Source organism: Heterocephalus glaber, unplaced genomic scaffold (genome assembly GCF_053883595.1).
Source record: "Heterocephalus glaber isolate CG9 unplaced genomic scaffold, H.glaber_assembly_v1.0 deba00000937, whole genome shotgun sequence".
Classification (NCBI taxonomy): Eukaryota; Metazoa; Chordata; class Mammalia; order Rodentia; family Bathyergidae; genus Heterocephalus; species Heterocephalus glaber.
Window position 1 is genome coordinate 15,118,895 of NW_028258173.1, and position 12,911 is coordinate 15,131,805.

Genomic DNA, 12,911 nt, shown 5'->3' on the forward strand with positions numbered 1-12,911 from the left:
TTAAAAAGCCAGGCAGGCCGGGGATTTAGCTCAGTGGTTTCACCACCTGCTACGCTAGTTCAATCCCTGGTACCAAAAAAAATCTTTTTTTTAAAAAAGCCAGGCATGGTGGTACATGGCTGTAATACCAGCACTCTAGGAGGCTGAGGCAGGAGGATCTCAAGTATGTGCCCCACCTGGGCAACTCAGTGAGATCTTGTCTTAAAAAAAAAACATCAATAGCTCAGGATGTAGCTCCATGCAAAGACCCTGGGTTCATTCCCCGGTACCACCCGAAAAAAGGAAAAAAGATCTCTTTAAAGTTTACATGCAAGAGTCCCACAATAACCCTTAAAATATGATTCCATTTTACATAAAACATATCAATATAAAAGCTAAGCATTTACTTCAAGTATGAAAATTTTAAAATTACTAAAATACTATTTACTAAAATACATTTACTAAATATACAAGAAAAAAATGGAAATGAAATGCCTTGGCCATAAAATATAACCTAAAACATTTGTAACTGCTAAAACACTAAAATATTGTGCGCACTGTGCACTTTCAACACAGTATATCCAAAACAACATTCACTGACCCTGCCCAAAGCTGTTCACAAATCAGCATCTGAGACCTTCCACACATCAGTCTGTTGTGATGCCACAAGTCTTTTACTGCACATGGAGAGGGGGCACATTATCAGGAGAGCTGATAAGAGAGCTCAGCCTGGCTGACTATGGGCCATCCTGGGGTGCTGTGTTTGAGTTTTGTTGTTGGTATTGTTTGTTTAGGGTTTTGTTGTTGTTTTTGCAGTAATGAGGACTGAACACAGGGCCCTGAGTATGCTAGGCCTGCATTCTACACCTTCACTACATTCCCAGTCTTTTTCTAATTTTTATTTTATTTTGAGACAGGGTCTCACTAAATTGCCCAGGTTAGCCTTGAACTTGAATACTCTGCATCAACCTCCCAAGTAGCAGGGATTACCACCACACCCAGCTTCACATTTACTTTTTAAACACTCTCTCTGTGTGCTCAAACCCCAGGACAGAAGGACATTGGTTGGTTATGCTCTTCAGTCATTACTAACACCTTCAGGGAAAACAGTCAATTACACTGCTAGAACTCAGTCAATTACACTGCTAGAAATTAAAAATCAAATCTATGATTAGACATTTCTAATTTTACCAAAGAATATTTACTGTTTTGTTTTTATGAATCAGCCTTTCGTTCCAAGTCTTTATCCTCATTAACTAGCATTTCTAAGTTAAATACCAACTCAGCCCAATCTTTAAATAATAAATTGCTATTTTTAAAGTGTCATGTGCAATAATTAAACAAAGGTAGCATTATTGTTTAGCTTTTTCTAGATGGACCTTTCTTTCTGGCAGTGCTGAAGATCGAACCCAGGTCTTCACACATACTAGGGTAAGCACTCTACCACTGATCTATATCCCCAGCCTGGATATAGAACAGTATTCTAACCAAAAAGAATAGTATTCTGCTTACATAGACATTTACACTACTCAGCTTACACAGAAATTACAAACAAAACTTAAGTCATTTCTTCTAATGATATAATCACAAAATAAGTGAGAGTTGTGTCCTTATATGTTACAAGACTATAAACATTTTTAAATTTTGTATATTTGCCTATTATTATCAGATGTAAAGCTGGTAATTCAGTTGAGGCAATAAAAGAAAAGTAAATCAAAAAATCTTGATAAAAATGAAAGGTTATTTATGTCCTCAAACTCTCAAACAATTATCTTGTTACTTCTTGGAAATTAAAAAGGCTACACATACACAATAAAGGAGATGGCTGAGACTTAATGACAACTTACTAATACTAGTTAATTCATATTAAAGTAATATAAGACAAAGAAAATGACTCTTTGGGCCGGGGATTTAGCTCAGTGGTTCTGCCGCCTGCCTTGCAAGCACAAGATCCCAAGTTCGATCCCTGGAACCAAAAAAGGAAAAAAGACTTTTTATAAAGGCCTAATATCAGCCTTTAGTTTCTTTATCCAGGATCTGTAATCCATAACTGTCTTCTCTGCTGACTGCTGGCATGAGCTGGGGTATGCTACTAGATGTGAAATGAGATTGCGGCCCATAGGGGATCAATGGGGGTGCTCAGGTCTCTTCATAACCCTTTCCAGGACTGCAGCACTGTCCCTCACACTCCCTAAAAGACCAGGACCTATTCAACTCTCAGCTCTTAGCTAATTGTTCTGGATCCTGGCTACCTGATCCAGTGATTTTTTCCAGCACGAAAGCTTATTCTTTTTCCTTAATATGAACTGTACCTAGAGCTGTTTAATTAATTTACTTGTCTGTCTCCTCCTGGGCCTCTACCCTTTCAGCTGACAAAAACCACTGGTGCTCGTTCTGCTCAGTGCTGTCTCCAGTACCATGCACAATGCCAGCACACAGGTAACTAGGTCTTGAAAAAAATATACCAAATCAGTCACTGTATGTGGACTGCCATTTAAAAGCTGACAAAACGGCTATTTTTAAAATAGGACATCTAAATAAAAGTATTTATATGCCTATATGAGGAATACATATAACTTTGAAATTATAAAGCTATCCACCTGTTCTAGGACACTTTTGCCCCTTACCATCCACGTGTCCAAGTCCTGCACTGGAGCACCACTTACCTTTACCTTTACTAGAGCATACATCATTTCCATCTCTTAAATCCACTCTCCAAAAATGATCCCTTTTTTTTTGAGACACAGTCCCGCTATGTAGTTCAGGATGTCCTTGAACTCCCAGTGATCCTCGCAGCGGCCTCCTAAGTACCGCAATTACAGAAGTGTACCACCATGCTTGACTAAAAATAATCCATTAAGTCACAGACTTCCTTTTGTTTAAAAAGACAGAAGGCTGATACCCGGTACCAAAAAAAAGACAGAAGGCTTGAGAAATAATTTTATGCTTGTTTGGGTTTTTTAGTATTGCATTTTTAATGATAGAATTTTCTACCAGCCAAAGTAGTTAAAAACTAAACTTTCCCAATCATCATTTCCATTGTGGGGCCAGAGACAACTAATAAAAATAAGTAACAAAACAGAAGACCTGGGATGCTGGTGAGAATAGGAGAAGCAACATCCCAAGGATGGGACCAAACTAGGTTCCAGGGAAGATGGGTCCATCCCACTATCGCCCCATGCAACCCGGCCTTCTGGCTGATGCCACAGTGACTTTGCACTTTTTAACACAGAATGCTCACCAACCAAACTGAGTTAGACTTTGCCAAGGAGAGCCCTGATATAGACTTACCTCTGTTTCTGTGAGAAGTGTTTTTAGTCTTGTCAAATCTTTTGTTACCATTCCATTCTGAAAGGGCACAATAGAGAAAAATCAATATGACATTTAGCTCAATTCCTTGGTTGTTTCTAAAGTTTAACTGTAAAAAAAACAATTGTTACCTCTCCCTCATCCCCAGTACCATCAATGCTGGTAATACAGCTACATATCTATGGGGAAACTTTAAAAGGTTAAGAGGGAAAAACTATTTGGTATACCTTTTCTGGCACTGTGTTCACCTCATGTAAAAATTTAAAGTTCATGAAATAAAATATAAAAATTATCACTAGAGCAAAATATAAGCGAAGAGGAAAAAGCAAACCTACAGCTTATTTCACCCATTTTCCCTAGGACTAATGGGCTTATACATACAAAATGTTGAACTCAAAAGTTATCCATAACTTAAGAGAGATTTATGTAAAATGATCATACCACTTTAAAGACAGCTTATTAATAGTTATTGAGAGAAATACTCACTTTTCTGCAACTCAAATTTCACCTGAGATCTACGAGCAAATTATTCTTTACTACATTTTTGTTTTCTGTTGTACTAGAGGATTGAACTCAGGGGCTTGGCTCCTTTTACTAGCTTTAAATATGAACACCCAACAGGTAAAACTGTAAATCTTTAACTTATATATAAAAGCCTTTTAAGGACAACATTATCTTAATTATAAAGAAGAAGTAAGTTGGGTGTGGCACATGCTTGTAAGTCCAGCTTCTCTGAAGGCTGCAGCAGTAAGGTCACAAGTTCAAGGTCAGCCTGGGTAAATTAGTGACTCTCTTGCAAAACAAAATTAAAAGGACTGGGGATGTAGCTCAGCACTCCCTCCCTGGGTTCAATGTCCAAAATCATCACCACCACAAAAAAAAAAAGAGGGTATCTAAGGAGAAGGAAGAGGACGAAGAAGAGGAAGAGGAGTAGAGATATTCTTTGCCACCTACTTAGAACTAAACAGCTATATAAATTTGCTATATCCACATCTGTGCACCCGATGAAATTAAGACACATTACCAAGCTAAAAGAAATATTATATAATAATGCCTTAGAAAATGTCTAAATTACCCTGAGATGAGTCAATATATTACATTCAACAATATACCAATACTTTCCTAATCTCTATTTTTTTACCAAATACATTTCTTTACAATGAAAATTCAACCATGCTGTAGACTTTCACAATCCATATTAATTCAAAAGAATAAGGTTCAGAGAATTCACAATGTAGCAAAGCATACATATACTTTATTGTTTTCACTGTTTTTCATTATGATTCCTGAAAAATAATAACAAATCTTCTAGGAGTTAAAAACTGTTGAAAAGAATTACGGCTCTTTTCTTCCAATTTCTATAGATTATCAACTCTAAAGTCCCAAAAACATCTTGCAATTATCCAAAAATGAATCTAGAAAATTAAATGTTATATTAAGAAATTATCCTAAAGTTCATATTCCATTGGAGTGGTTTATAGTTATTAACTTATATGTATACCATCATCCGAAATAGAATTATTCCTTAGTTTAGACAGACTTAAGACAGTCTATGAATAGCTGAATTTAAGCACCCTATAAGAAGGCTATGTCCAACATGAGCATTTAAAGCCCAAAAATATTTTAAGGCTCTCTTAAATTCTTTTTGTTTGGTTGGTTTTTTGTTGTTGTTGTTGTTGTTAAATTCTATGTTTAAAGAAAATCATCTAGTTACCCTATACTTTCAAATTTTTTAAGCATTTACAACTTTTACATACATTATTGCAAACCACAAGAATCCAAAGATTAAACATCAGCTTTTTCAAAAGAAATGAACATCTCAAGATTCTCATGAACTCTGATTTCAGATAGGAAGAACTAAAAGGGAAAATGCACACTATTTTTTTCTATAATCTATTTTGGAAGCTGAATGTGAATCTGTTTTCATATATTCAAAAATTGAGCTTGTCAACATACCAGGGACTCTCCTGTCAGAGACTTGGCAAGGATTGTGGATACAGGTTGGAGCTTTCCCTTCAGCTGCATGCAGCAAAGCATGGCCCGAAAGGGACCCTCACCCCTGGCCAGTCCTTCTCCCAGCACTGCCATGAAAGAACAGCCATCATTAACCAGCTGGCATTCAATATGCATCCTTCTTGATTACAACAGTAACACATCATCACAAGCAGTTTCTCATGTGCTAGAACAACTTCAAACACAAAAGGAAAGCAGTAGCATTTCAGTTAGTTCCGTCCGAGACACACATATAAAGAAAGGAAAAAAACGTGAAAATGAGTATATCAAACCTACAACATACAGCTAGTTAGGATTATATCAACATCACAGTCAGAACTAATCTTAAAGCTCTCCACTGTGCAGCTGGATAGAAGAAAGAACCCATATTCTATAGCACCATGGAGTAACTTAGGTCAACAATAATTAATTGTATATTTTTAAATAGCTAGTAGAGATTTTAAGTGTTCCCAACACAAAGAAATGATGTGTTTGGGGTGATAAACATGCCAATTACCCTGATCATGATTACACATTGTATACATGTCTTGAAATATATTATGCCTCATAAATATATTCAATTTTTATGTGCCAACCAAAAAGAAAAACTCTCAGTGGTTAATTTTTTTAAAGGCTCTAGCAAAAAAAAAAAAAAAAAATTAAAAAGGCTCTAGCCTTGGGGTGATGTGCACCTGCCATCCTAGCTATTCAGCAGATTGAACCAGGAGGATAACTTGAGTCTGCAAGTCTGAAACAAGCCTGGGCAACACAGTGAGACCCTATGTGGGAAAATATGGTGCCTTCAGTGAAAAACAGTTTAACCTATGATTTCTGGCTACCTAAGGGCTTTTAAAATTGTAGATTTATTAGCTAAATAAAATTCTCACACTTTTGACAGTGATGTAAAACCCTTTGCTATTAAAATGCATAAAAACTAAATTGACAAATCTCACCATAGATTTCCCTAAGCAACTAAAAATCAGCCTTTCTCAAAACCAGCATAATTAATTAAGAATCCAATTATCCAATGACCACAAAAAAATACTACCCAAATTGCTGGCAAGTCTTTGTAGATTTACTCTAATACAATCACAAGGATCATATATATTTAACAACATAAGATATATTCATTTTTATGCCAGGTCATTTGAGACTATTTCTCATGGTGATTGCCAATGGTTCAATTAATAAAGCAATCCATATCCTTCTTTTTATTGATAAGTCCAGGATTCTATTCTTAGTTTACACATAAGTTACCTCCTTTTGCAAGAAAATAGTATTTTGGAAATTGTACCTTTAAAAAATTATTTCCAAAGTAGTGTACTTTTAAAATATAATGCTAGGGACCGAGGATTTAGCTAAGTGGTTCCGCCGCCTGCTTTGCAAGCGCAAGGCCACAAATTCGATCCCCAATACCAAAAAAATTCAAAAATAAAAAAAATATATATATATATATAATGCTATACTGCACATAAAGTCCACTGGGATCTGTTCATAACATTTTGGTTATAGTGCATATACTCTCTTTCATCACATATAATATTATAACCCTAATAAAATCCTAGATAAAATTTCACCATAATTAATCTAGGCATGGTGTTGCAATTCTATAATCCTAGCAGTCAGGAGCCTCAGTAGGAGGATCACCATGAATTTGAGGCCGACCTGGGTTCCATAATGAATTCAAGACTACCCTGAACTACACAATGAGACCTGGTCTCAAAAAAAATAAAACAACAAAAAACCCACCATAATCTCACCACTCAACTATATAGTTTTCACTTATTATTCATATTCCCCTTCTACTTCTATCAATATTTACATAATCAAAAATGAAAATAAATTCCCAGTCATTTAATTTTTTTTTTGCCGTCATTTAATTTTTGACAATAAATTAATTTGCCTAACACAGATACATACATACATTTGAGGAGGGGGCAAAACTACATAAGCAGACTCCAAAAGGTGGCAGGCTTAAATCAAGTTTTTAACTAGAGGTTAAAATGACCATTTGTTCTAGTAAAACAGCTGGGTGTGGTGGCATACATCTGTAATCCCAGCACTCAACCGGCTGAGGCCAGTTTGAGGCCAACCTGGGCTATGTAATGAATTCAAGTCCAGACTAAACTATATAGAGACCCTGCCTCAACACCCCCCACACACACACACAAAAGTATAACATAAACCAAAGAACACAGTGGCAAATATCTCACATAGTGTCCCTGTTTCCAATTTTTTTGTTACACAACTCTCCTCAACCTCAACCTTCTTCTTTCCCCTCTCCTTTCTGCTAACTGTAATAAATAAAATATATCTGGACATGTGGGTTGCAGCTTTTGTGGCATTTCATGTCCTTCCTACCAAGGTCTTTTATAGATAAAATGTTTCCTTTATAAAATACATAAGGAAAATAAAAAGCCCTAACACTATTCAAAATTAGGTATTACCCATCTGTCTTAGACCTCTTCCAGTATTTCCACTCCAGCTTCCACTACTATAATACAATTTTTTAAAATCCCTGCAAGTGTTTTTCTTTCAATATTTGGTCACAAAAATAATCTCTCGTATAGTACTGATGAGTATGTAATGAACTTTAATTTTAAAATCTTACTGTTCATTTTCACCTGCATTTTCCTGAGAAAAGACTTCTGAATGCCTTCCTTCTGGATGCTTTCATTCTATAAAAAAACAAGTCATTTCTCCTAATTTAATTTTAGGGTTTAGTTTAAATGTTAGTGCTAATTCTTTTGGTAGCCCTCAAACTCCTTGTTATACACAAATATAAAATAACACAGTAAAAAGCTGACAAAAGTAAACATAGGAACAGACCTAAAACTTGCTTCCCCAGAACATCATAAAAGTTTCTACTTCATCTATATACTTGAATAAACTTTTTTACTTAAGGCACTATTAAAGTGATATTTGCAAGCCGGATGTGACGGATACCGAGTTCAAGCCCAGCCTGGAACAACTTACCAACTTAGCAAGACTGTCTCAAAATAAAAAAAAATTTTTAAAGGCCGAGAATTTGCTGCTTAGAGTGCATTCAACTTCTTCTTTGTAAGAACCCTAACTTCAGAGATGCATTATAACAAAGTTAACCTCTGGTTAACTATTTGAAAAGTGATTTAAGACACTTTTCGTATAGGAAGAAAATCTGTTTAACAATATTTTTCTATCTTAAAACTCCTCTGTTGCCTTCTCAATTTCAAAAGTCAACATCTTATCTTCTCTGTTGTTAAGTCCACAAGGGTAATCCTGACTGTGGAAAAAGCAAGACTTTTTCAAATCTATTCAAGCACTCCCTTACTTCATTGTTTCCATGGTTAATTTGCACTTTTTTTCCTCCTAATTTGCTTACTAAGAAAACCACAGATATTTTGTGACTCTATTTTCCTTTCCTTATGGGAGAGAGCGCTGTATTCAAATAATCTTTAATTCTAGTTCCTCCTTTAAAGAAATATTTACTGAGATTTTATAACACAAGGTATCATTTAATTTAAATCTTTTTATGTATAAATGTAATTTCAGTTAATATAAGATTAACACTAACATATATTCCAGGAGTCAAAAATAGCATGAAATATACATATATAAAAAAATCACTCATGGGGCCAGGGATTTAGCTCAGTGGTTTTGCCACCTGTTGTGCAAGCACAAGGACCAGAGTTTGATTCCCGGTACCAAAAAAAAAAAAAAAAAAAAAAAAAATCACTCATGACTGTAGATGTATGACTAGAAAATGGCTAGAGCAGATACTCAGTCACACAAGCATGATGAGACTCTTGCAAATGAATTGCCAAAGACTATTCCTTAAACATCTATTCATATTAAAAAAGTTTACATAAAAGGTAACAGCCCTCAAACTTAAATATTAAACTTTTACTTCTCTAATTTAGTCTGCCCCCAAATTAGAATTTTATAATTTAAATGTCTATTCCTATCAATTTAAATATAAGATCTTTATTTAAAACAATTAATAGAAATTATGGAGAAAATAAAAGTGAAAATCAACATCCCATTCTTACTGGAGAACAAAACTTGTGAACTACTGATATATACACCAATGTGGATGGATCTCAAAGGGCATTATGGTGAGCCATCTCAAAACTCACATACTATGTGACTGCATTTTTATAACAATCACAAAATGATAAAATGATAGAGATGAAGAGCACATCAGTGGTTGCCAAGTATTGGGATTGGTGGGGAGAGTAGTGGGTGTGTATACAAAAAGAGAAAAATCTTCATGGTGATGGAACAGTTCTTGAACCTTGATTGGCTACATGATCCACACATGGTAAAACACAATAACATATTTATTGCACTAATGTTAATTTCCTGATTTTGATACTATTTTATAGTCATACAAAATGTTAACCATTGTCAAGTGTGGTGGTGCACATCTACAATCCCAGTACTCAGGGAGGCTGAGATAGGAGTTGGACCACAAGCTCAAGCCCAGCCTGGTCAATTTAGTGATTCAGCAAGACCCTGTCTCAAAATAAAAAATATAAAAAGGGTACAAAGGCCCTGTGTTCAATTTTCAGCCTAATAAAAAGATTAACCCTTGTGGAAAAGTAAGTGACTTATACATGGGTCCCTTCTATACTGTCTGCAACTTCTTATCAATCTACTTTTTCAAATAAATTTAAATTTTCTGTTGGAAAGATAAAGGTTGTATACAGAAAAAATTTTTAAAAAGTGAAAATACTTGGATCTAAGGGATAATGAACTACAAAATGTAATCGGCCTGGGCCAGGGATTTAGCTCAGTGGTTTCGCCACCTGCTGTGCAAGCGGCAAGGACCTGAGTTTGATCCCCAATAACAAAAAAAAAAAAAAAAAGAAAATGACATCAAAATGTAATTGGCTTGAATCTTTATTTTAAAAGCAGGTAAGGAGACAAAACACTAGAAGGAGTAGGTCTCTGAAGATCCCAATTCTTTTTTTTTTTTTTTTTTTGGTACCAGGGATCGAACTTGGGTCCCTGCACTTGCAGGGCAGGTGGCGGAACCACTGAGTTAAATCCCCGGCCCTAAAGGCCCCAATTCTTATCTCCACTCCATTAATAACTGATTCTGAGCCTCAACTTTTTCATTACTAAAAATACAAAAGAATACCCCTTTTCTGGACTTTTTCTAAGTTTGTTATGTCTACAAAACCTTGAAGTATATACACAGGCAGCAGTCAAGGACAGAGAAGCAGGATGGCCTTTCAAATCAGAGTTCTTACTATAAAACTACAGCTCCACTCTGAACTGCCCCTGTGCTCTTCAATAAGCCTGTTTCCTGATGTGTAAAACTGAAATGATAATATGATTAAATAAAATAACATTTCAGAGAACCTGATCCAGATACTCTGAATAAAAATTGTTACCCTGTTAACTGTTTTTTCAAAAAGTTTTTCAATTACCATAAAAACTATACATGTTCCTTAACTTATAAAGAGATCATGTCCTGATACACCCAACATAAACTGAAAATAATGCAAGTCAAAAATACATTTAAAGCCTGAAGGTGTAGCTTAGTGGCAGAATGCTTGCCTGGTACAGTCAAGACCCTGGGTTCACTTCCCAGTAACAGAAAGAAAAAAAAAAATACGTATAACTAAACTATCAAACATCCTAGCTCAGCAACACGGCAAACTACAATAATGGTTGTTCACCCTTATGATCTTGGGGCTGACTGGTGGCCAGGGCTTACTGTTGCTGCCGGACGTTTAAAGAGGATATGGGATTTCACGTTACCCTGGGAAAACAAAATGCAGCATTCCAAGTACAGTTTCTAATGAGTGCTTGTTGAGCCCGGGATTTAGCTCAGTGGTGCCACCACCTGCCTTGCAAGAGCAAGATCCTGAGCTTGATCTCCGGTACCAAAAAAAAAAAAAACCCACTAATGAGTGTGTGTTGCTTTTGTAACATCATAAAGTCAAAAAATTGTAAGTGGAAACACTATTAAGTCCAGAATTACCTATATTTGCCCAAAACTCTTGAGAAGGTAAAGATGCAACTTTTTCCCTCAGGAAGAGTACAGACGGTTCATTGAAGCATCTTTCAATTTAGTAGGTCAATTAGCCTCTTAATAGGGCCTGGAGGTTACCGAATCATTTATTCACAGGTCAAGTATCACAATAAACCTGCAATAATAATCTATGTGTGTATATGTGTGTGTGTGTACCGGGGATTAAACCCAGGGCCTTGAGCATGCTGGAGAGGTGCTCTACCACTAAGCTAAACACCTAGCCCATGATGATTTCTTAAGTTGATAAAACTATCAGCTAGGGTTTAAAATTTTTACAACCTGATATTTATCATGATTAATTTTTACCTATTTGTTACATGTAGCACAATACTCTTTTAATAAGATTATTCTCTTTTCATTTCACTTTCTCCATTTCTTTCATTTTAATATAAAAACATTACCTCCTATATAATGAATATTTCAGAGGCAGGAAAAAAAATCATTATTTTATGAAAGTTCTACTATGTTTTAGTTCAGATAAGGAAAACTGACTTAATCACTTCACTACAGCACTGAACTTGGAAGTATAATCCATGAACTTGAAGCCTATGTATTTATTCTTTAGATGTCCTTGAATTTGCATTCAGAATCTATTTTTAACTGAGACATAATATTTGTACATCTTTATGGGGTATCAGGGTCTATTTACTCTTACTGAAGTAAAATTTCAACTTCAAAATTTCATGACTGTAAACTAGGTGTGGTGACAGACCTGTAATCCTAGCACTGGGAAGGCTGAGGCAGGAGGATCACCTCAAGTTTGAGGCCAGCCTGGGATACATAGTGAGTTCAAGGCCAGCCTGAATTACAGAATGAGACCCTGTCTCCAAAAAAAATTTTTTTTGTTTTTCCTGACTCTTTGATTAGTTCCTGATTTTAACAAATCAGCCATAAAAATATTTTGGGGCAACCAGGTAAATCTGATTATGCATGGTGTTTTAAGATAATATTAGGAAACTATCATCAATTTTATTAGGTTAATATTGCAGTTTAAATGTCACGATGTCTATAATTAATGGTTTTCCATGACAAAGACAAGATAAAGATTGCCAGCCTGATTTCTTAAACCACAGTAGGTCGGAAGCAGCAAGTAGAAAAAAAGGAGGATAGCTGCAATAAAGCATGTTAAGAGTTGTTAGGTTCCGCCGCCTGCCCTGCAAGCCCAAGGACCCAAGTTCAATCCCTGGTACCAAAAAAAAAAAAAAAAAAAACAAGATTTGCTAGGGATGCAAACTGATAGCAGGACAGTAAGAGAAAAAACATCAAGACTGCACGGTATATGACATGTAAACAAGAAGTCAATGATCTGGACACCTCAGGTAGTAGCTATCCAGGGTTTCCCCTAGGAGCAGCACAGCATAAGAAAGCAATGTAATAATTAAGAGGCTGAGATTCTTGTCTTGTTTTTTTTTTATTACTACCTGCCTAACCACAGCATTTTCTTACACAAAAATAACCTTTTAATAAAAGTTGAAAAGAAAAAATTACATATAATATCAGAGCTCTGCAACTACATGAACACTCTTGGCCAATATTCTCAAATTTCTATTTTGAACAAACAACTTTTGTATACATGTTTTTGTGTTAATTTAAAAAATGACCACTTTCC

General features: G+C 35.5%; 1 protein-coding gene across 9 annotated transcripts in view; it reads right to left on the bottom strand.

Moving 5' to 3' along the window:
- Helz (helicase with zinc finger) overlaps positions 1-12,911 on the bottom strand; it is a 156,565-nt gene that overhangs the window by 118,107 nt on the left and 25,547 nt on the right. For all 9 annotated transcript variants that reach the window (XM_087208592.1, XM_087208594.1, XM_087208588.1 and 6 more), the window contains 2 exons: positions 5,245-5,369; positions 3,271-3,327 (listed from right to left, as the gene is read on the bottom strand). In XM_087208592.1, coding sequence (XP_087064718.1) covers positions 3,271-3,327; positions 5,245-5,369 — 182 coding nt within the window. The remainder of the gene's footprint in view (positions 1-3,270; positions 3,328-5,244; positions 5,370-12,911) is intronic.